Source organism: Chinchilla lanigera, unplaced genomic scaffold (genome assembly GCF_000276665.1).
Source record: "Chinchilla lanigera isolate Chin_1 unplaced genomic scaffold, ChiLan1.0 scaffold00106, whole genome shotgun sequence".
Classification (NCBI taxonomy): Eukaryota; Metazoa; Chordata; class Mammalia; order Rodentia; family Chinchillidae; genus Chinchilla; species Chinchilla lanigera.
In genome coordinates, this window is record NW_004955507.1 from 1,005,101 (window position 1) to 1,030,345 (window position 25,245).

The 25,245-nt window shown below is 33.5% G+C and overlaps 1 protein-coding gene across 2 annotated transcripts in view; it reads left to right on the plus strand.

The window, feature by feature from the left end:
- Positions 1-25,245, plus strand: part of Hells (helicase, lymphoid-specific) — a 39,464-nt gene that overhangs the window by 9,712 nt on the left and 4,507 nt on the right. For both annotated transcript variants that reach the window (XM_005407530.2, XM_013506206.1), the window contains exons 5-21: positions 2,381-2,417; positions 2,498-2,562; positions 5,711-5,752; positions 6,530-6,757; positions 7,487-7,669; positions 8,205-8,348; positions 11,618-11,814; positions 13,500-13,596; positions 15,882-16,043; positions 16,784-16,923; positions 17,146-17,284; positions 18,426-18,509; positions 18,597-18,716; positions 20,149-20,265; positions 20,668-20,827; positions 22,615-22,711; positions 24,581-24,657. In XM_005407530.2, coding sequence (XP_005407587.1) covers positions 2,381-2,417; positions 2,498-2,562; positions 5,711-5,752; positions 6,530-6,757; positions 7,487-7,669; positions 8,205-8,348; positions 11,618-11,814; positions 13,500-13,596; positions 15,882-16,043; positions 16,784-16,923; positions 17,146-17,284; positions 18,426-18,509; positions 18,597-18,716; positions 20,149-20,265; positions 20,668-20,827; positions 22,615-22,711; positions 24,581-24,657 — 2,089 coding nt within the window. The remainder of the gene's footprint in view (positions 1-2,380; positions 2,418-2,497; positions 2,563-5,710; positions 5,753-6,529; positions 6,758-7,486; positions 7,670-8,204; positions 8,349-11,617; positions 11,815-13,499; positions 13,597-15,881; positions 16,044-16,783; positions 16,924-17,145; positions 17,285-18,425; positions 18,510-18,596; positions 18,717-20,148; positions 20,266-20,667; positions 20,828-22,614; positions 22,712-24,580; positions 24,658-25,245) is intronic.

Sequence of the window (25,245 nt, forward strand, 5' to 3'; positions counted from 1 at the left end):
CAATCTCCTGAGTGCTGGGGTACAGGCGTGTGCCACCATGCCCGGCTCTCACTTATTTCTTAAATCAACTTTTTTTTTTTTTTGTGGTTTTTCTCCGGTACCGGGAACCGAACTCACGACCTTGCGCTTGCCAGGCAGGCGCTTTTGCCGCTGAGCTAAATCCCCAGCCCCTCTTAAATCAACTTTATACATCCATTTTTATATATAAAGAAGCTGATGAGAGTGGATAAATTATGTTCACTGTAAGTATATTACTCTATTATGCACAGGTACTATAATTATGAATTTACCTGCTGAAGTTATTGTAACAGCACAGTCAGTATTTTTGTTGCTTTCTTAGTCATCTACAGACAATGTTCATGTGCAAAGCAGCAAAAATTTTTAGTCTCCCAACACATTCATTACCAGCTGAGGTCAAACACAGCGGGTTCTGCTTTGTTTCAGCTTTCATACTGTGAACATGTCTTTTTTCGTGTTCTATATATACTTTTGTTTTTATTGGTGACTTCTGCTATGTAAAAATGACCTTCAAACATGTACAAAAGTGCTAGTCTAATGTTTCCAAGTGGAGGAAGACTGATGCATCTTGTGGAGAAAATAACTGTATTAAGTAAGCTTTATTTAAGCACAAGTTACAGTGCTATTGGCTGAGTTCAATATTAAGCTCCATATATTATATCAGGTATCTTTAAATAGAAACACATTAAACAGTTCTCTATTGGTTGGTTAATGGAAATGTAACCATAGTTACCTGTTGTAACTGCAGCAACCTAAACTTGTGTTTTTTCTAGAGGCAATGATCATAGACTTTATAGATCCTAACTAGTGTAAATAATGACAATTGACTACAATTTGCTGAAGATCATATAATCTGATAAATAGTAATAGCAGAATTGAATCCAGGGTTTCTAAAGCTCACATTTAGCTTCTATACTAACTACTGTTATTGAAGGCGGTATCAAAATGCCAATAGGAAAAATAGTTCGGGGATCACTAAATCCGGATACAGTATTTGAGTCTTAATCTATCTCATGGTAATAAGTACCTGATAAAGAATTTGCAGATTATTTTGCAACAGAGTTATTAAAAACTGATATTTGATTCGGTTTCTAGTTTCAAGGGTTAATGTTTGCTTTCTGAAGAACTTACAAGATTACTTATTGGCTTAGCTATTTACTCCCTATTCTGGTTTTTTTTTTGTCTTTTTGAGACAGGTTCTTGCTATATAGTTTAACCTGGCCTTGAGCTCACTTTGTAGCCCAGGCTGGTCTCGAACTCACAACGATCCTTTTGCCTCAGCCTCCCAAGTGTGGGATTACAGGCATGCGCCACCATGCCCCGCTTACGCCCTATTCTTTAACCTGTTCATTTATAGTACAGCTTTTACTTTGACCTAACTGTCTATCCAGGATTTTGTTGTTCCCCCACTTCATCTATTGTTTTATGGGTACCAGACATTAAGTTTTTCTATTCTCTCAGGATTCTTTTTTTAGATTCTATTTTAATCTTGAAACTTACAGTTTTGCCATTTATTTATGTATGAATGCATGCATGTAGTGGTGGTCGTAAGGACTGAACTCAGGATCTTTACACTGAACTACATTTCCAGTCCATTTTTTATCTATTTTTATTTTGAGGTAGGGTCTCATGAAGTTGCCCAGGTTGGGCTCCAACTTGGTGTTCCCTTGCGTCTGCCTGCCAGAGTGCTGGGAGCACAAGTGTATGCTACCATGCTCAGCCTCGTCTATTCTTGATAAAGTATTCTTTTCTACCTGCCACTTTGAAACTGTTTTGAACATCTCGTTTGGTTGCTACGTTCACTAATATTTTTCAGTTGGTATTTTACTCTATTTATACTTTCAGTTGTGTTTAACTTACAGATTTTACTCAAACTGGGTATTCTTTCCATATCTCATCCTACCCATTGAATAGCTCCAGGATAAATGAACAGGGAATTTCAAAACAAAAACACTTACATTTAATTTTTAATCATACCACCTTAAATAGGGAGAAAAATGAGAAAAGTAGAACCCTTGGAAAGAAATGGGACTATGAGTATGAACAAGTTATGGTAGAAAAATATAGAATGTTATATATAGGTGAGTAGCACTGAGTAACTTGGTATAGTTCAACTGTAAGGAACATTAGAGCCTTTGTTTTGCAGTACTATGGATTGAACCAAGGTCTTTGCATTGAACTACATCCCTAACTTTTTATTTGGGGTCAAGGTCTCACTAAATTACTCATGCTGACCTCAGACTTGCAGTTTTCCTCAGTAGTTGGGATTACAGGCATGTGTTATCATACCTGGCTAATCTTTGTGTTTTAATATGTAATACCATAAAAATCCATTGTAAAATTAATATTCGTTGTTTTATAGGGTAAAAGTTCAGTTAATGCAAGTGAAGAGAATACAGGTAAATGTCTTTGTTCTTGTTTTGAAGAATATGTGTAGATATTTGTTTTAATTGCTATTAAAAGTAATTTTTTTTTATAGTCATGAAAAAGAAAAGAGGAAGAGAAGATGAATCGTACAATATTTCAGAGGTCATGTCAAAAGAGGTAAAAATGGAGAGGGTAGTTAATACTCAGTTTGAGTAAAACCTGTTATAAGTTTTTAATACCCCTAAGCTGTAAGAAATGTTGCTTAGCTTTTCAGTATGCTTTAAATGCTTCTTTTGGGTAATATGTGGGTACTCTTAAAGTCAACCCAAAGTAAAAGTTATATAAATTTATAAGTATTAATAATAGAGAAAGAGATGGGTTTCATTTTTTAAAGGCTCATTAAGTGATCTGTTCAGTTCTTTATTGTTAATGTGTTTTTCTGTTTGACATCACATTTTGTATGTGAAGCTGCCAAAAAATTTGAAACTGTTATATGTGTACAAATCTGCTGAAATGAAGCCCATTAATCTGTATAACCAATATGCACTAATAAAATGTGGAGAAATAAATGAATAAAAAAGTATTATAAAAATCGGAAACTGTCAAATGTTCAATGGGTTTTAGACTGATCTGAAGCTGAAATCATAGTTCCTTTTTAAAAACTTTTCCCCCATTCTCACTTGTTACTCATAGAGTATGAATGAACTAAAGTGTTCAATTGACAAATTAAATGTTTCTACATGTTCTTCATGTCACATTGTTAAATTTTTAAAAGACCTACTCTTATTATTCCTTACTGCATTTTTCTTTTCCTTGAAATTGAAACTCTTTAGAGCTTAATAAATTAGGAAATTTTTTTTGACAAGTACTTTATTTTTGGGATGCATTCTGATACCATTTTTTAAGTTAAAAATAGTCAGAAATCACCAGAATTGATACTACCTGATTAGCCTATAGTTTAAAAAATACAGTATACTTTATTGAGATTTAACTAGTCATGTAGCTGCTCGTTTGAGGCAAACTGTGTCATAAATGAGATCCACTAGTGAAGAACTGTGAATACTTTTGTCTTAGCCTGCATCTAGTGAGAAACATAGAAATAAATAATCACTGAAATTGGGAGAGTGGATACACTTGAGAACTTAAGGAGGTGTTCTTAGGCATAAGGTTCATAAAAGTTTTTATCAAGGAAGTGACATTTGTAAGCACTGATTAGAACATATAGTGTATGTTCAAATAAAAAATTATAAGGCACATTACCATTACCATTAATCCCCCTTCAAAGTATTCCCCTCCTTGTTTTAAGTATATACCCTATCATCTTTTGCCCATTTTTTTGAAGCAGTTCTGGAAGTCCTCTTTCATGAGTCTTTTGAAAAAATTTTTTATTATTGCATATTTGCAGTACATAATGATTAATTCATTTTAAAAAAAGAAAAAAAAAAGTCCTGTGAAGCTTTTTTTTGTGTGTGAGCAAAATAATGTTTTATCACACAAAAAGACAGTCTTGTAAAAGTATAATATGTTCTCCCCTACCTTATTTACCATATCTGGCACCCTGTAAGTGTGTTTTGAGGGAGATTGGTGGCAATGTATCTTTCTATAAAATTGTTTTGGAAGTTTGGCATGGTAGCACACATCTACCTGGCACTTGAGGTCACTGTGAGTACAAGTCCAGCCTGGACCTCAAAGTGAGTTGAAGTCAGCCTGAACTAAGTAGTGAGAGCCTGTCTCCAAAAGCAAAAAAAAAAAAAACCCCCGGGGGCCTTTTTTTTTTTTTTTAATTTTTAAAATTTTTTTCTTTTTTTTAAAACCATAATCACTGTAGTTACCATTTTATTTAAAGTTGGTAGAAATTGCCTAATTTTAATTTTCTAGTAGGCCCTTTTTTTTTTTTATATTTGGTTCAAATCAGGATCTGAAAGGCACACACAGATTGCATTTAACTAATATATCCCATGGTCTTTTTTGTTTTTTAAACTATGAGGTGGGTTTTTTTGTTTGTTCGTTTGTTGTTTCTTTGGGAGGTTTTTTGGAAAATTATTTGTTCAAAAGAAGTAATTTTGTATAGTTTTGGACATTTTAAATTTTGCTTGTTATATCCTCATAATTTCTCTGTCCTTTGTTTTTCCTGTGAATAGATCTGGAAGTTGGTGATTGGGAGTTGATTTTTTATTATTATTTTCTCTATTGTTTGTTTGTTTGGTACCTGGAATTAAACTCAGGACCTTGCACTTGCTAGGGAGGCACTTGTGCCACTGAGCTATATCCCTGGCCCGGGATTTAATTTTTAATAAGACTACTTCATACATGATACTTAAATTTTTTGACTAATTGCAAGTTGTTCTCCATAAAGGTTCAGGTTATTTAAAGGAAAACTCTTCTATTGGTTCCTTATATAAAATCCTTTCAGCTTTAGAATAAGAATATATATCTATACATGGGTCACATACTTTGTATACACACATGACTTACATACATACGTGTGTATACATATATGTGTCAGTGATTTACTGGCACGTTCTGCCACTCTCCTGTGCGTGTTAAATTTCATACTTGATCAGGTTCTTGAAAGTATTTCATTCTGTGTATCTTCACATTCTGGTCTCATGTTCTATATTTGAATATTACAGTCTTTAAGGATTAAGCCTACTGACAAATTTTTCAGGAAATTTTTTACAACCTTAATGCTCCTTTAAGTTACCAGATGCCGCTCTTGTATTGGTTGTCAAGTAGGTACTTCAAAATCAGAACACTAATTTTATTTCCAGCTTGTGTTTGCTTTTTACCCTGGACTGCACTCTCACAGGTCTATCCACAGATGCCCAAAGTGCGCTGGAGCAGGTTTTAGCAAACTTATTCTGTATGTAACCAGATAATACTTCCACTTTTTAGGTAACTACTCAAACCTGAACTCTGCTGTGGTAGCTGAAAACAGCTATAACAGATGGTAAACAAGTGAGCCTGGCTTTGTTTCATCTAAAACTATAGACTGCCAGTTGGAGTGTTCTGCAGATTATTGTTTGCTGACGAGAGAATTGTTACCATGTGTGAATTTGCATTTAGTCTATTCATACTTAAAAAAAAAAACAAGGCTGGAAAAACCCAGATTTTAAAAATATTGACAGTTCATTGAGACTATGAGCCCAAAATGACCGTAAAATTTGATGTGGCCTGGAATACCAGTTTGAGATTCTCTTTTAACTACTTTGGATGCTTTAACCTTATTTCTTGTCATAAAACTAACACAATAAATGTTTGTTGAATAAATAAGTAAATGGGCCTCATAAACTATTAATTTATTTTGGCTTTTTCAATCTTCTAGGAAATTTTATCTGTGGCTAAAAAAAATAAAAAGGAGAAGGAGGTAAGAGATCTATAATAGAAAATTAAATTTAAGTGTTACACTTGCACATATATAAGATTTTCCTTTTGAATTGACTTAATCCCAGTTTTCATTCTTAAACTGGAGTTAGACATCTCTGATGAGGAAAGTCTACTGTTGATTCCTAAATTGGCACCAAGTGTCACAGATAACTTTTACAGTTGATATACTGAGCTTTTAAAATTTTACATTGTCTCTTTCCTTTCAACCAAGTTAATTACTTAAATAATGAAAGTAAATTTTTTTTTTTTTTCTTTTTGTTTGTTGTTTTGTCCGGTACCGGCAATCAAACTCATGACCTTGCCCTTGCCAGGCAGGCGCAGTGCCACTGAGCTAATCCCTGGCCCCGAAAGTAAATGTTTCTATGTTCCTTGAAAGAACTCCTTCCACTGAACCTCCCCATGGACATATTACCCTTGTGAGCAAAGGAAATATTAAGAAAATAGTCTAACTTCTTGAGTAGCAAAATACAGAAGTTTGGAAGGGAGATACAGTTCCAAAGGTCTTTTCAAAAGTATGTGCCTGGTGACAATTTTAGTCTGTAAGGATAATTCTCAAAGTTTGTTACTACTTTTTAGTAGTTTTGTGTTTGTATGGAATGGAAGTGTCTCTAGATGTTTATGTGACATCTTGTTTCTTCAGACCTAACGACTGCAGTACTGGCTAGATTTTGATTATTAGTTATATTTTTCTATTGAATGAGGGAGGAGTAGAGCAATATTTTCTATCAGATTTCTAATTAAACGTTTTTCTTTTCAGGATGAAAGTTCCTCCTCTACTAATACATGTGTAGAAGAGCTTCAGAAAAATAAAGACTCAAATACCATAATTAAAGATAGATTGGCTCAGACTGTTAGGCAGAATACCAAGTTCTTTTTTGACCCAGTTAGGAAATGTAATGGACAACCAGTACCCTTTCAACAACCAAAGCTTTTCACAGGAGGAGTGATGCGGTGGTATCAAGTAGAAGGCATGGAATGGCTGAGGGTGAGGAATTGTCATTTTTAGTACGATGTATTGGTTTCTATGCATAGAAATGGCCTAGAATATAACAATTTCAGTTGCTCCTTCTGTGCTTTACTTTTATATATACAATGAATATTTATATGTACTTTTTAAATTTGTTTCCCTGAATTTTTCTCTTTTTTTGGAGACGGGTTCTCACTATGTAGTCCAGGCTAGCCTTGAACTAACTTACTGACCTTGAACTTGCAGCTATCCTGCTTCAGTCTCCCAAGTGCTGGGATCACAGGCCTGTACCACTATTTCTAGCTCCCTTCCAATTTTGGAAAGTGAAAATTACCTAGTTAGACTTTCAACACATTTTATGGCTTTGACAAAGGATTTCCCACAAGGTTGTTATAATTTATTGTGTGTGCATATTAATCTCACAATTGCCATCTTTTTAAATGTTCTTTTATTTTTTAAAAATTAATTATTCAAAAATTAATTAAATAATTAATTAATTAATTTTGGTCTTTTTTGAGACAGGGTTTCACTGTGCAGTTCAGGCTGGCCTTGAACTCATTTTGTAGCCCAGGCTGGCCTCAGACTTACAGCAATCCTCCTGCCTCAGCCTCCCCAGTGCTGGGATTATAGGCGTATGGCACCATGCCCAGCTTAAGTATTCTTTAAAAAAAAAAAAGCGATATATTATTGCTAATTTAGTAGATACTTGTATCAGAATTTGAATATAGTATGTATTCTTTTGTCCAGATGCTCTGGGAAAATGGAATTAATGGCATTTTAGCTGATGAAATGGGGTTGGGTAAGACGGTTCAGTGCATTGCTACAATTGCATTGATGATTCAGAGAGGAGTACCTGGACCTTTTCTTGTCTGTGGCCCTTTGTCTACACTTCCTAACTGGATTGCTGAGTTCAAGAGATTTACACCAGACGTAAGTTTCCTGATGTTAAATATATTATTTCACATGTATTGTGTTTGTTGCTGGGATTAAATTGTAGACTTCCTACTAGGTAATCTTGTACTTCTTTCCTAAAATGTTCCTAATTTTTGAGGATTGGATAATTTCATTCACCTTAGTCTTAAGTAGAATATTTTTTAAAATCATGCTTATTCTTAAATGATAGTTTTCTCCCATATACCTTACCTTGCGAGAAGAATATATTGTAGAAGTAGAGTACCTTCCGTATCTGCCTCTTATACTTTCCAGTTTCGTTTTCTTCCCATAGTGGTCTTATGATTTGTTAGATCATCTCATTTTGCTGTACTGCTTTTTTTTTTTTTCATACTGGGAATCGAACTCAGTACCTTGTGCTTGCCAGGCAGGCGTTTGCGCCGCTGAACTATATCCCTGGTCCTCATTTTGCTATAGAAAAATAGAATTTTAAGTTTTCTTTTCTCTCAAAATTACTTATTTTCAAAGTAATTGTTATTTACATTTTGTTCTAAATCAACCTAAAATCTTTTAGATTCCTACTATGTTATATCATGGAAGCCAGCAGGAACGTCGAAAATTGGTGAGGAATATTCACAAACAAAATGGGACACTGCAGATTCATCCTGTAGTAATCACATCATTTGAAATAGCCATGAGAGATCGAAATGCATTACAGGTACAGAATGTCTTCATTGATTTCTTTATAATCTATAAATCATACTTTACTTACCTCATAACACTTTCTCATCATGCAGTCACGTCTTTAAATTTTCTGGTTGAAGTAATGGTAGTATACCCTGTCCTCTAGAAACTAGAAGCTTATATTAACAAATTGGATGAAGCCTGTTATCTCTTAAATTAAGGCCTATGACATTTTAACCTGTGAGCATATCATGTTTTAGACTCTGCTAGATTGACCTAATCTGCAAATATTTTACTGTTAGAATTAGCTAGATAGACCTTACCTGTGAATATATTATAGCTAATACTTGTGTCATATACTTTGAGTGTGGAATGTACCAATAAGATTATAATTTTTTGTGTGTAGTACTGAAGATTAAACCCAGAATCTCTACTGAGCTATATTTTTATTTGGAGTCAAGGTCTCACCAGGTTACCCAAGCTGGGATCAAACTTTTGATCTCTGCATCAGCCTCCTGAGCAGCTGGGATTACAGGCTTGTGCCACTGCACCTGGCTCATTTTGTCTTTTAAGAATAGATATTTGAGGGGCTGGGGATTTAGCTCAGCGGCAAAGCGCCTGCCTGGCAAGCGCAGGGTCGTGGGTTCGGTTCCCGGTACCGGAGAAAAACCAAAAAAAAAAAAAAAAAGAATAGATATTTGAAGATGAGTCATTTTTAGAAATTCTCATGGTTCTAGGATTAATATTTTGATATCTGCTTTTCTTAACGTTCTAGCGACTTTTTTTTTTTTGTCTCGCTTTTTTTTTTTTTGGTACTGGGAATCGAACTCATGACCTTGCACTTGCTAAGCAGGTGCTTGTGCCACTGAGCTATATCCCTAGCCCTACTGACTTATTTATCAATGCCCATGTTACTGTAATGTACTTAGAAAACCCACCTTCATTGCTATTGCATTTCACATACGTTTTGTTGTTGTTTAGAATTTCTTTCCTTTTTTCAATTTTTGTAGTACTGGGAATTAAACCTAGGACCTCAAGAATGGTAGGCAAACACTGCACCACATCCCCAAACCCTTTTACTTTTGGAACAGTCTTGATAAGTTGCCTTGCTCAGTCTTGCTAAGGCTGGCCTTACACTTGGGACCCCTCCTCTCTAGGCTTCCTGAGTATCTGGAATATAGGCATTTACTGCTATACCTCACTTAGAGGTACTTTATTGCTCTGTCTTTTCTTTCCTGGTCATGTGATGTCCCCACAGGTGTAGTAGTCCCCTTAGATTTTTTTTTTTTTGCATAAAATTAAAACAATGGGTTCAACAAAATCAACACACATAGATAATAAGTGAAGGACATACAATGTATAGTTTGGGAAGTCATGACTATTGTTTGTCAAATATTAGATGTATGTGAGTAGAACTTTGGAATAGGATTTGCAGAATCCTACTCTTGTAAGTGTAATAAAATGTTTATGAAAATGTATAAAAGTATCATATCAAACCATTTCTTCACAGTGTAAGTAATGGTAAGGATCATAGAAAAGAGTAGTGTATGGAAAGATGAAACTATCAGTAGTTCTGTATGAGAATTCTACTTTCATACTGAATAGTGACTGTTAACACTACTCCATGTAAAATGGAGAATCTTCTAATTTATGTTCCTATCCATCCCAAGTTAAATAGTTAAACTTTGATAGTTCTATTTACTAGTGCCTAGAATTTTTCTACTTTTCCCTTTCACCGAGCCTGTGTTAACGTTTCAAGCATTTGAGCTTTAAGGAAGAAAGCTGCGGAGTTCTAATGCTCCTGTTTATGACTCATGAAAGTATCAGAACCCCTTTACTAATTTTTTTTAGGTTCCTCATTATTTCTGTTTCCTTGTCTCTTGTCTTTCACTTATCCATAAAGTGTGGTGTCGGGTGGGGTGGGATGGGATGGGGTTGGCTTAGGTTGGGTTTGTTTTGTTCTGCTGTTTGGTTCTGTTTTGTTCTGTTTTGTCTTGTTTTAAAGAGAATTTCACTGTGTGGCCCAGGCTGGCCTCCAACTGAAACATCCTCCTGCTTCTGTATCTAAAGTAGCTAGGATTATAGGCATGTGTATCACCATGTTTACCTGATATTTTATATTTTGTTTGATAAAATAGATAGGTCTCTTATAGTGAGAGATTATTCAGGTTATCAAGATTGTCATAGTACCAGAAGAATAAATCCCTTCCAAGTGATTTTATTGAAAAGTAATAATTTTATTTTTCATTCTGTTAGGAATGTCCTATGGTTGAATGTAAAACGTGCCTCATTTTGTATTCTTTGACTGTCTTTGAAAATACGTTAACTAAAATTAACTGTGGAGGAAATGGAAAACCTTAAACAGACCAATAACAAAGAAGTTAAAAACATTGTCAGATGAAAAAGAGTGCCAGTTACAAATGTAGACCTCAAGAATACTTAAATTTTTGAGGATGTGGAACTAAAGTTTCAGTTCCTTTTCAGGAATCTAGTATTTGTTAAGAAATTAAGATCAAAACTTGATAAAACAGACGGAAAAGCTAGACTGACTGTAGACAAAAACCTCTTAACAGCATTATAGCTAATAGACTTAAAGTGTTATTTCATTATGTAGTGATGTTTGCTCCAGTACACATTGGTTTTAAGAGTCTGTTGCTTTATCTCATTAGTGGATCAAAGAAAATCATGAATCATCTCAGTGGATACCAAAATAATATTTGATAAAATTCAACATCCCTCAAAAAGAGAATATTTATTTATTTATATATTTATTACTTTTGCCAAAGTTAATTGTATTCATTTCATTAAACAAAAAGTAATAAAATCATATATTGACAGTGTGCAGTGCAGTCCTTTCCTGTTTATATTGTGAAATTACCACATTCTTCCTTGGTAGCATTTCCATTACCTAACACAGTTACCTTTTGGGCATATGAAGAAAACACTAAAAGCAGCGTTTAGCAGATTGTGATGCTGTATGGCACTGTATCAGTCACTGCAGTCACAACGGGATCTATGCCATTTTGTACTGTATAAGAAAACATTGTGCTTTCTTATTGATGCCCCTCAACTTCCCCATCCGCACAGGAAACAATCATTACTAAACTCTGCTTCTTTAAAGTTGTCAATTTTAGATGCTAAAAACTATGATCAAGCTTTTATTTTATTTGTGGGCATATTTCACATAATGACATTTTGGTTAATCTACATTGTCACAAATGATGGATTTTGATAAGCTTTATTTTTAGAAGTGTCTAAAAAATTATGAAATTGTTTTAAAAATTTTCTCAATTCATTTTCTAGCATTGTTTTTGGAAGTACTTAATAGTAGATGAAGGACACAGGATTAAGAATATGAAGTGCCGTCTAATCAGAGAGTTAAAACGGTTCAATGCTGATAACAAACTCCTTTTGACTGGTACTCCCTTGCAAAACAATTTATCAGAACTTTGGTCATTGCTAAACTTTTTGTTGCCAGATGTATTTGATGACTTGAAAAGGTAGGTAAGCTAATTCTTTAACAGTTTTCTTTTTTTTTTTTATTTAACTTTTCTGTATTTTCTTCAAACCTAAATATCTGTGGTCTTAGCTGAAGTTTTTCTAGTAAACTGAATTTTAATAATTTTGGCAAGTTTTTTTGTGGTGTACATTGTGTATTCTATTTTCACAAAGTTGTTGAAAGCAGATAAATAAAAGATGATTTTGAACTTTTCTGCATTGATTAAAGGAAAAACTAAAACCTTGCTTTATGGAAATTTTTTTTTAATACATTTTATCTTAATTTTCTTAAACATTATTAGATAGATATTTTCCTAATTTTAATCTTTATAAACAACCAGAGTTAGTAAAAAGGTTACATAAATTCTCCATCTCATGTAGAAAACTTAGCCTTAAAGTTGTTAGAAAGTATAAGTAATTGGCAAAAGAGCAAAAATAAAAAACCAAGTTTGCCCTATTGTAGTCTAGTACTTTTCATCCTAGAAATGGTTTGAAATTTTGCTTATAAAAGCAAATATAGTCTTCAGAAAACAATTAGTATCTTCAGATGGAAGAATTGATAAGAATAAGTAAAATAGAAGCAACAAAAGTGAAATTTAAAAAAAAAATTCATTTATAACTGTATTGGCATCACCTGTGTCAGCATCAGTGACGAGAGAAAGGTAGCTGGATATGGAGAAATAGCTTTTAATGTTTATTTTGAGAATGTATTCCAGATCTGATTACCAAATAATGTCCCAAGCCAAGGTCCCTATTTGATTGCACACTATTGGGCTGCAGATATAGCTTAGTGGCCCACCTCTGCCTGCCAAGCATGAGGTCTTGAGTTCAATTTATGGTACCAAGAAAAAAAATAGTCAAGAAAAAAATGATTGCACATCATTGCTAAAGGACAGGATTTCCAGGTCCTACACAGACCTACACTGAGTTAGGGTTTGGGGTGTAGGAGGTAAAAATATGAAATTTTAAAATATACTTTATGTGGTCTGTGCTTGAGAATACCTGGTCTGATTACTGCCTGACTGTTACTAGCATTTTTCACAATTGGATATAGTGTTACCTACAATATAACTGTTTACTTAATTACTGATTTTTATATAGTTTTTTTAACATTAGGAAGAAGTAAGGATGTACAGTAGGTATCATTGTCAGGTTACATACATACTTTTTATTTATTTGTTTATTTTTTGGTTTTTCTCCAGTACTGGGAACCGAACTCACGACCTTGTGCTTGCCAGGCAGGCGCTTTTGCCGCTGAGCTAAATCCCCAGCCCCAGGTTACATACATACTGAATTAAGAAAACTTTTGGTGGAGTAGACCAGATTTGTACCTATAGGGAGACTTACATATTGGTTTTCAGAGATAGTTGTTGTTGGGTTGGGATTGTAGCTCAGTTGTAGAGCCTTGCCTAGCATGCCTGAGCCTCTATGTCTAATCCATATTATCATAAAACCAGCAAATGAAAATGTTAGAAACATGTCTCTTTTCAAGTCACAGTTCTTCATTGTTGACTTAATAAATATAGTCACTTTATCTTTGTTGCTCATTTTTTTATTATTTAGAAGTTGCCTCTGAGGATTAAGTACAAGAATATCCATGCTTCTTGCGTGGATAAATTTTGCATGAATTATGTTGTATAATTTAATTCATGTGATAGGTTAACTTGTAATCATTTTTCTCTTCCAGCTTTGAGTCTTGGTTTGATATAACTAGTCTTTCCGAAACTGCTGAAGATATTATAGCTAAAGAACGAGAACAGAATGTATTGCATATGCTGCACCAGGTGTTGAATGTTTTCTTATTTCGCTTACTGTATGCTCATAGAATAAAGAACCCTAATGAGCAGCTGTCTAACCCTTTGTAATGGAAATGAGTCTCCCCAGATTTCATTGATTTGTCTGCTCTTTCTCCCTACTCCCAGGGGGGCTCACATCATTTTAGGTTAGAACTCAAGTGCTTACCCAAATTTTACCCTTTCTCATACATACTAATTTTATCATTAATATCATTGTTTGACAGACAAAAAATGAAATTGTGTAGTTTTTACGCAATATTTACCAGTAATACGTGTGGCCCTGAAAAGCTCCTCAGTTGTGGTTTGATAATTTTACTCAAACACTTAGTAATTTTTTTCTGATTTTGAAGTCATGCTGATGAAAAAAAGCCAATTATGTTGTGTTATATGTCTTACAACACTTTTTCTGTTTCTTTGTGGACACACGTGTTCTATAATTCTCTTGAATTATGTGTGTGATAATCACAATGATTTGTGATAATCACAATGATTTGTAATGATTATTAAATATGCATTATTGGTCTTCATGTTAGATATCTTCTTTCCCCTTTATACTTTTTGTTTAAAAATTTTTAATGCTATTTTTGTGTGAGTGTGAGGTTTAAACATTTTTAATGTAGTAATAGTTGTAATGGTTTTTAAATATGCCATCATGTGACTGAGGGAAAATGACTTACTGAGAAAGTGATGTGTTGTCACTAGACATCATCACCATGTATAGCAAAGTATTTTGATACTAAGTTTTTTTTTTTTTTTTTTTTTCCTGGTACTGGGAATTGAACTCAGGACCTTGCACTTGCCAGGCAGGCGCTTGTGCCACTAAGCTATATCCCCAGCAGATTTGCAGAATTTGACACTTAAAGAGGGTTTCAGTGGGATCTAGGAAAAAGCGTTTAAACTTAAGAATCCTTTTAAAGATATTCCTGAGAAATAATCATCTGCCCTCTTATTGAGCATTTGTAGTAATTATTATGGTTGATTATTTTTCATAAGGAGGCTTGCTGGAATTCCTTTTTTTATTATGAATTGCTACATAGCTATGTGAATATAAAAATTATGTTATATAATTTTTATTATGAATTGCTACATAGTTAATGTGGATATAAAAATTATGGTATAATCTACGTGCATGTTGAAACTCAACATGTTTACCTGTCTAAATTTAAGTTTATCAAGAACAGTGACTTTTTTGGGTTGTTCTAGCAGTAACAAAATTCTGTATAACAGAGTGTCTTAACCTAACTGTTATGATTTGATTCTAATTCTGCTTTAATGAATTATCTAGAAAAAACTCCTTATTCAAAATTAGTTAAGTGGAAACTACTTTAAATCTCTTTATGTTCTGCTAGTCAAGCTTAATATTCCTAATGTTTTCTATATAAAAAGATTTGGAAATCTTCATAATTATTTTATGCTTTACTCCTGGTTTGTTAACCTTCCTTTTAAGATGGTACATTTACAGATATTTATAAAATGAAAAACAAGTCAAATGCTGAATCCATATATTACTTTAAAGTCAGTTATATGGAAGATACTGTGTGTAAGTAAAAACTAAAATTAATGGAAATTTTTGTAGTCTCTGCTAATTTTCATTCATTCATCTGAAAATTAGAATTTTCACTTGCATCTACCATCTTCACAGTCCTGTAGTCTAAATGCAGCTGATGTGTTAATGACTAGTCATTAAAAATTTTCTCTCATTTACAAACATAAACTTTTAAAGACAAATATACCTGCTAGTATGAAGATTTATATGCCTCTCAATATGCTATTTTAGAAAAATTGAACTGTGCATATTGATTTACATAGTACAGAGTTACAGTACCCTCAAATAAACTGATAATCATTTATCATGAAGGAGAGTAATTTTAAGCCTGAAGTTTTAGGGAAAAAAAGGAAATTTTGTCCAGCGTGGCGTTTTAACTGTAATTCCAGCTTATAGTGAGTTCAAGGCCAATGTTAACTATATAGTGAGACCTTATCTCAAAACACCAAAAAAGAGGGATGGTTTCATGTCTGTTGTTATTCAAGGTATAATCTTAGAGTGTTTGAAAGATTAGAAAATTGTGCAATGCTGTGAGTAAATAACTATCAGTTTTTAATTTGTTGATCTGCTATGAGAAAATTTCAAGTTATTTATTTTAATCTTTTGTGACTTGTTATTGCTTATATGGGCATAGGAGAAGAAAAGATAAGGAGTGTGTGGGGAGCAATGTTCCCTGAAAAACAGAAATATTTAATATTCAAATTTATTTGTTCATTTTAAATTTTAGATTCTAACACCTTTTTTATTGAGAAGACTAAAATCTGATGTTGCTCTTGAAGTTCCTCCTAAACGAGAAGTAGTTGTTTATGCACCACTTTCGAAGAAACAGGAAATTTTCTACACAGCCATTGTGAATCGTACAATTGCCAACATGTTTGGATCAAGTGAGGTATAGTGAAAGTTTGAAATATACTGTAAATGAGACATGGTATATAAAATTTCATGATTGATTTCAGTCTTACAGTTCCTTACCTATTGACAGGACTTGTTGGATGATATTATTTCTAAATGAAGTTTAAGGCTAAAAGCAAAAGTTTACCTAATGTCCCTAGTCCTGCTGCAATTTTTAAGTGGTAGTCTGCTCATTATTCTTTGTGATCATATGGAGTATTAAAAATTTAGATTGCTGTATCAGATTAACCTTAATTATGATGCGTGGAGTAGATTTGGAAATGTTTTGGTAAAAGCACACAATCATTTGAGAATTACTGTTCTAAAGGCTTGCCCACTATACCATCCCCTCCCAATATGCAGTACCTTCATAGGAAGGTATTGACAGGCTATTTGAAAGAGATACCTGTTGTAGTCATTACCATATTATAAGAAATAGAGGTATAAGTTAAGTTCAAAGCAGCTTTGTCATCTTTTAATTTTTCTCTACTGAGCTATGAAAACATTAACTTTCACTTTTAGATATTGTCAAAAACGCTAAGACATTTCATGAGAAATTTGTGTTTGGCAATGAGATTATGGATCGCTGGTAATTGTGTCTTTGGAACTATTAAACTTAATGATGAAAAAAAATTTTTAAGCCTTAATCATTTTGTACATATAAACAGACTTTGTTTATTTTACTACTTCGTTGTATAGCTTTTTGAGCAGATACTCCTTCAATTTTTTCTCTTTTAGAAAGAAACAGTTGAGCTAAGTCCTAGTGGGCGACCAAAACGGCGAACTAGAAAATCAATAAATTACAGCAAAATAGATGAGTTTCCTAATGAATTGGAAAAATTGATTAGTCAAATACAGCCAGAAGTAGACAGAGAAAGGTGTGAGTTTAAAAATAAATTTAATGACGATGGGGGGAAAGGGAGGGGAAGGTGGGAAAGGGGAAGTAAAAACAGTGAAGATGTAATATGTGTATGTACCAGTTCCCCAACATGAATGTGATTATTATATATAGCAAACATATACCAATAAATAAAAGAAAATTTATTTAAATTGTTGTGCTTTTTTGCATTTCTCATACTAATGCATTTTGTTTTTGATAGGCCTGTTGGGGAAGTGAATATCCCTATAGAATCTGAAATTGATCTGAAGCTGCAGAACATAATGATGCTGCTTCGTAAGTGCTGTAATCATGCATATCTGATTGAATACCCTATAGACCCTGTTACACAAGAGTTTAAGGTGAATACCATTTAATAATTTACTATAGGTTTTTAAAAATACTGGGGTAGTGTTACGTTGCTTTGCTTATTATTACTTAAATACTGTGCTATTTTCCATATGAAGATTATAATCTTCTGGTGAAAATGAAGCACTCTCCTTAACTTAAAGGATTTTGTGAAGCAACATAACTAATGTTTTATTTACATTTTTATGTGAATAATGAAATACCTTAAATTTAGTAGAGCAAGTGAGATCTATTCTTGCTGTCTGCATTAGAGATAGTTATAACTTTTTTGGTATTCCTTTAATATTTAGTTTGTCAGAATTAGCCTGGCTGTTCATTTGCTTAATGAACAGAAGAAAATAAAAAAATTGATGAGAATTAATGACTTTCAAACTTAATGAATGAAATTGTTTTCTTGGGCCCTAATTGAAAACTCAGTATAGTGTTGAAATGTTCTTAGTAACCTTTGTTTCATCCTAGTTTAAAGCTTTACAGCAAGGCTTCTTAGGCTTGGTGGTATTGAAACTTTGTGTCAAATAATTTTAGTTGAGGTAATATCTGTGTACTACAGAACATTTAGCAACCCACTGGCCTCTGCATACCAGTAGTAGCCACCTTCCCCACTTACGACAACATAGAATTGCTTATAAACTCTAATATTTCCTTTAATTTCTACTAAGAATTCTAGTAGCAATTTTTAGATTTTTTTGTTTGTTTTGGTTTGGTTAATTTTTGAGACACAATCATGCCTATATGGTTCTAACTGGCTTTGAACTCACTATGTAATGGCGGCTAGCCTTGAACTTGTAGTAGTCGTCCTGCCTCAGCCTCCCAAGTGCTGGAATTACCAGTGTATATCACAGCACCCAGCTTCTAGCAGCAATTTTTATACATAGTTTACACCAATATAAATAAACCTTAACATATCACAGTAAATTTGAACCTAATAGAATTTTGGTCTTAAGTGTATGTATGTCTTTTTCTTGAGAAAGAACTATTGTTTAATTAATATAAAAGATTGAATAATGAAATTAATTTTTAAGTTTTATAATTTATCATTGAAAATTGAGCTATTCAAATAGATTTAAAAGGGTTTTATTTTTATAAAATATTAGTAATTATAGTGACTTACAGGATTTTTTGTTCACTTTTAAGATTGATGAAGAATTGGTTGCAAATTCTGGAAAGTTTTTAATTTTGGATCGAATGCTGCCAGAACTAAAACGCAGAGGTCACAAGGTAGTAGTTTGGGTTGTAATTTTCATTGTTGAATTATTTTTTTAATGAAACAGTAAAGATTCTGAGATGTATTTATTTAAATTTCAGGTGTTGCTTTTTTCACAAATGACACGGATGTTGGACATTCTGATGGATTATTGCCATTTTAGAAATTTCAACTTTAGTAGACTTGATGGGTCCATGTCTTATTCAGAGAGAGAAAAAAATGTAAGACTGCTTATGTTATACATAAGAAATTCTTTCTTGTAACTCCTACATAATGTGTGAAGTAGTGTACAAAATATACGTACAAGTTGTTAAGAGATAGTGTTCATCTATGTTTTTGGTAGAATTAAAAACAAGCATTTTGAATGAGTACAAATAAGTGGTGTTTGGTGGCATGTGTGTACACACAGATAGACCCGTTCCTGCACAATCTTGTACTGTCACTGTCAGAATGTTAAATAATGGAGAATATTTTTACCTCTGATTTTCTCTCCTAATCCTCGGGATTTTATTATGAAAATTGCAACTCTATAGTAAAATTAGAATAATTTTACAGTAAGCAACTATAATCCGCCAGTAAATTTTTTTGGTTTGTGTTTTGTGGCACTAGGGGTTGAAATCAGCCATGTTAAAAAATTTTTATCTTAAGACAGGATGGCACTAAGTTGTATAAACTGTTTTCATATTTGGGTAGCTGGCAGTAAAGGCAAGCACTGTTGCATCTAACATTGACATTTTTATCAATTGTCTGTGACAACATCAATCGCTTGCTGTATCCATTCAACGTTTTATCCACTTTTAATACATTTCAAAATACATTATAAATGACGCTACTCTTTTTCAATGACTGCATTATCTGTTACATTTTGAGGTAAATGTTACGTACATTTTTGAGTTTTTACATACATGAGCATGTATACCCAAATCCCTTACCAAGATATCCAGTATTACTGTCAGTCCAGAAATACTCCTGTTTTTTCCCTTAGTTTGTCTACCCTTCTCACCTCTATTTCTTAAGCAATTACTACTGTTTTTTTTCTCACCCTTTTTAATTCAGGTATTCTTATTTAAACTTATGATACAGTCTTTTGACAAAATTTAGATTTCCTTAATAAAACAGATGCTTGGAAAATGAAAGTAAAATGAGCAGAGATTTTGCTAACATTGTTTTATGGATCTGAAAGATTGGCTTGGCTGCTTTTGGCAAAACCTTTAACAGTGACAGTTACAAACACACACACAGTCATGTCTGTTAGTTTTTTATTTTTTTATTTTTAGCACTGGTAATTGAACCTAAGGCCTTCACACTGAGCTACATCCCCAGCCATTTATTATTTGTGTGTTTGTGGGAGTTGAGTTTTTGAGATGGTCTTGCCATGTAGTTCCGGCTCACCTTGAAGTTGGTGTGTAGCACAAGCTGGCCTTAAACACGTGGTGGTCCTCCAGCTTCAACCTCTAAGCGCTGGGATTACAGATAATGTACCACCACACTGGGCCCCAGCACTTTTCTTTGAGTCATGGTCTTACTAAGTAGCTAAGTTGTACAGTCTAGGTCCGAATTTGAGTTCCTCCTGCCTCAGCCTCCCATGAGTACTAAGATCACAGATGTGTAACACAATTTCCAGGTAATTTTTAACATCCCTTTTGCTTTTAGATGGATGACTTCAACAGAGATCCAGATGTGTTTATCTTCTTAGTGAGTACACGAGCTGGTGGCCTGGGTATTAATTTGACTGCAGCAGATACAGTTATCATTTATGATAGTGATTGGGTAAGTTGGTGACCTGTGATTGTCCAATAAGGCACAAAGGGAGAAGGAAAGGAGTCAACAGCAATATGATTATATGCCCATTATGAATTTTTAATCCTTTATTGTATATGCTGCACTTGCAATTAACCTGTTTTGCAAGGTATCTGTTTTAGCTAAGAATCATGTATGATGTTTTCTGCTTGTAAAAACTTGAAATATTTTTTTGATAACTTTTAAAAGTTCTTAGTTGTTGTGAGTGTAGGTATGTGGAGTGGTTATTTATGAAGCCACTCTAGAAGTATAAATTGAGTTAAAGCACTGTTGACATTGTTCTTCATTATGTTATGAATGTTGCCTTACCTGTATAAGTTTAAGTTTACTTTAACCTAATATTTGTAAATATTATTTCCCTTTAACTTTAAGAATCCTCAGTCTGATCTTCAAGCCCAGGATAGATGTCATAGAATTGGTCAGACAAAGCCAGTTGTTGTGTATCGGCTTGTTACAGCAAATACGATTGATCAGAAAATCGTGGAAAGAGCAGCTGCTAAAAGAAAGCTGGAAAAGTTGATCATCCACAAAAGTAAATGATGCTGAAGTGGTACTTTTTTACTTTGGTTGTCTGTTGTAAATTTTTGTTATTATCACTGTTACTTTCTTTATAAAAAGTGCAGCTTGGTGTATGTCGGGATTAAATTAGCAGTGGGGAATGTGGAGCTTCTAACAGCCTATGTTAAGTTGATGACCTTAGACAGAACCTTTCTGTGATTGTCCAAGAAGGCACAAAGGAGTCAACAGTAATTTTAAAGTGAAATATCCTGAATTCTGTTGTAGGGAACTTGGCATGATATCTGTACATATTTTTGATACTTACTTGCCAAAATTTTTAAGAAAACTTGCAAATGAAGCATATTAGAGTATTAGTGATATGTTGATGTATTACTACAGAAGGCCTACTTGTCTTAATGTAGAAAAGATTAAGAGGAAAACTGAAATAAGGAGTTTTCTGTTCTGTTTCCTGAGATATTTGGAAAAGTTGGCTTTTTACTCAGTATAACATTATGTTTAACTAAATGGCTCAATGGCTGTTTGAACAAAAGTTAAAAATTGTCATAAAGTTGTCAAGCCTAGAGAAGTGGGAATACCATAATAATAATGTTGAAAACTACTAGTGTATGATAATTATATTGCTTGCAGATTCTTTTTTGTGAATTTGGTTTTTAGGGCAAAGTAGATTAGGTTTTAGACAAAATTAAATGGACTTGATGGAAAATTTACCTTGTAGATGGAATTTGCAATGAGAGTAATAAGAAAACCTTGTCCTAATAAGATTTTGTATAAATTTAAATAAATTCACCTATGGCACTTTACAAATCTGAATAATGAAACGTAAGTTATATTTTGCTTAAATATTGAATGTAGTGTAAATTTAAGTAAACTTACTGTATGTTTTCCCAAATTTTGCTTTTACTATTTTAAGAGATTAATTTGACAAATATTTGGAAGTTTTTTTTAAGTGCTGAGAGTTTTTATTGGTATAATATTCAATAAAATGCACAGATGTTAAGTATGTAGTGTGATGAATTGTGATGGATGTGTTGACCTACAACTGTCATCCAGATCCAAAGAATTGTTTAAAATTTGAGGTTCATCTATGTTATTTTAAAGATATTTTATCATGTTTTGCTCAATAGTTTTTATCCATTCTTCTGTTAGTGGATATTTGAATTGTTTCCAGATTGTGTTCATTGTGAATCAGCTGGGTTTTTTTTTTTGTTTTGTTTTTTTTTTTTTTTGGTGTTGGGAATTGAACTTCAGGACCTCACATTTGCCAGGCGGCACTGTGTCACTGAACCCTGGCGAATCAGCTGCTTTTATATGAATCAGCTGCTTTTATATGAATCAGCTGCTTTATAGACATAATAGTTTATTTTTCCTTGGATTTAGAGTGGATTTATTTTTACCTAGTTGAGGACTACCGGACATTTCCCAAGTGAACATATCACCATATTTCCACCAGCAAAATATAAGAACTATAATTGCTTGTCCTCCTTAGCAATGCTTGTGTTTTTTATCTTTTTAAAAAATGTCAGCCACTCTGATTTGTTTGGAATATATAGTAGTTTTTAAAGGAATTTTAGCCAGGCATGATGGCACATGCCTGTAATCACAGCACTCTGGAATGCTAAGGCATGCAGACCCCCAGTGTGTACCCAGTCTGGGCAACTTAGTGACTTAGTGAGGCCCTATCTCAAACTTTAAAAAGGGACTGAGGAAGTAACATAGTGCAGAGGCTCTGGCTTCAATCTTCAGTACCACCAAGAAAAAAAAAAATTTTAAATGTTGATTTTTTTTTTTTTTTCACCCTAGATCATTTCAAAGGTGGTCAAACTGGATTAAGTCAATCTAAGAATTTCTTAGATCCTAAGGAATTAATGGAATTACTAAAATCTAGAGATTATGAAAGGTAAGGGGTTTTAGATACAGTTTTAAAAATTCTTTTGTTAGTACTTCTTTTTTTTTTTTTTTTTTGAGTCCCAGGAATTGACGTCAGGACCTTGCACTTGCCAGGTAGGCGCCTGTGCCACTGAACTATATCCCTGGCCCCAATTAGTACTTTTTTATAGCATGTAATGGTTACATTCCTCATGGGGAGTGGGTTCTATATATAAGACAGCTTTTTTATTTCCTTTTCCTCCCCCTCCATCTCTTGGTCTCCTTCCCTTTTGCAAAAGATCTCTCCCTATTTCTTATTAACTATCTTTTATTTATTAAATTTTGGGTTTGTCATGTAAGAAAACCATGTTTTATTTAAGCTTGTGCGTCTGAGCTATTTCACCTAACATTGTCTCAAGGTGTATCTGTTTACCTACAAATGGATCAAGTTTCTCATTTATGGCAAAGTAGTACTCTGTTGTATATAAATGCCACATTTTTAAAATCCATTTATCTGTTGATGGACCTATGGGCTACTTCCACGATTTAGCTGTTATGTATTGCACTGCTATCTATGCATATATTATTGTAATACAAGGTAACTCTTTCAGGAATGATACCTGGAAGGGGAATAGCTGGATCAAGGGGAATTTCAGCTTTTAGTTTTTTTAAGAATCTCCATACTGATTTCCATAGTTCTTATACTAGTTTAGGCTCCCATCAACAACAAAGACGGGTTCCTTTACTGATTTTTTTTATGATAGCCATTATTTCTGGAGTAAGGTAGAATCTCAGTTTTCTAATTTACATTTCTCTAATGGCCAGAGATAATTGAATATTTTTTCATTTATTTATTGACCATTTATAGTTTTTCTGAGAAATGTTAATACAATTTAGTTGCCTGATCCTCTGTCTGAGGAATAGCTGACACATTCTTTTTCCCCATCCTATAGATTATCTTCATTTTGTTGGTTGTGTCCTTTGTTGTACAGAAGCTTTTTAATTTGATATGATACCATTTACTGATTCCCGAGTAGTATTTCCTGTGCAACTGAAGTTCTGTTCAGAAAGTCCTTGCCTATGTCTATGTCCTGAAAAGTTTTACCAATGTTATCTTCCATCAGATTCTGGTTTTGTTGTTGTTGTTGTTGTTGTTGTTGTTGTTGTACCAGGGATTGAACTCACGACCCTATACTTGTCAGGCAGGCACTTGTGCCACTGAGCTATATCCCCAGCCTCCACAGTCTGTTTTAATTAACATTTAGATCTTTGATCCTTTTTTTTTTTAAGTTTAGTATATGGGTTCAGAATCAGTCTTTTGCATGTAGATAGCCAGTTTTCCCATCATTCTTTGTTAAAGGGGCTATCTTTCCTCCAGTGTGTATTTTTGGCCCCTTTGTCAAAGACCAGACATTTAAATGGGTGTGGGGTGGTTTTTTATCATCTCTTATGCTCCATTGTTGTGACTTTATTAATATATCTTGAAGTTCAGCATTGTATTACCTCTTGCTTTGTTCTTGTTGCTCAGGATTGGTTTTGCTATTCTGGCTGTCTTTTGGTTCCATACGAATTTTAGGATTTCCCTAGTTCTGTGAGGAATGCTCTTGGTATTTTGATTGGGATTGTGTTAAATCTTCATCAGTTTTAGAAGTATAGAATGGTCATTCTGACAGTGTTGTTTCTATATATACAGAAATAAATGGATATCTTCTCATTTTCTGATGTCCTTCTTGATTTTTTTCAGAGTGCACTAGTTTTCCTTGTAGAGGTCTTTCACTTTCTTGGTTAATTCCTAAGTTTTTAATTTTTCTTAATGTTACTGTATTTTTCCTTTTTTTTTAGTTTTGGAAAATGTAATTAATAGATTTATTTAAATACACTTGAATATTGTGTTTTACAGGGAAATAAAAGGGTCAAGAGAGAAAGTCATCAGTGATAAAGATCTAGAGTTATTACTAGATCGAAGTGATCTTATTGGTAAGTACTTTTCATGCTTTTATTTTTTGTAGAAATGTGGAAGTATATACGTAAAGGATAGTGACGGTTCATTTGGTCATAGTAGTTAACAGCATTCAGCCTTTTGTTTATTGTCATTTCTTTTTCATTGGAGTCTTAAAATCAGATATCAAGGCCTGAAATATAACAGTGCCTGCTTGGCAAAACACAGGTCCTGAGTTTGATTCCTGGTAAATGCGCCCCCCCATTAGATCTCAGGTATTCATGGCATCCTTTATTGTGTGTCTTTTATTAAGAAGGACATGTTTCTAAACAGAGCAACTTTGTGTTTATAGCATTTGAGGGAATTAACAGTAATACCTTAATTTCACTCAAATTTCCCAGCATATTAAGTTTTTACAGTTTGCATCAGGATCCAAATTGCATTGACTGCTGTTTCTCTTTGTTTATAACACCCACTTTCCTTGGTTTTCCATGCCATTGATTTGTTGGCGAACTAAGCTACTTGCCCAATAAAATAACTGTTATCCTGGAATTGATTTTACATTTTTCCCTTTTATGTTGTCATTTAGTTTGTTCTTCCAACTATGTAACTTGCTTGTAACCTCA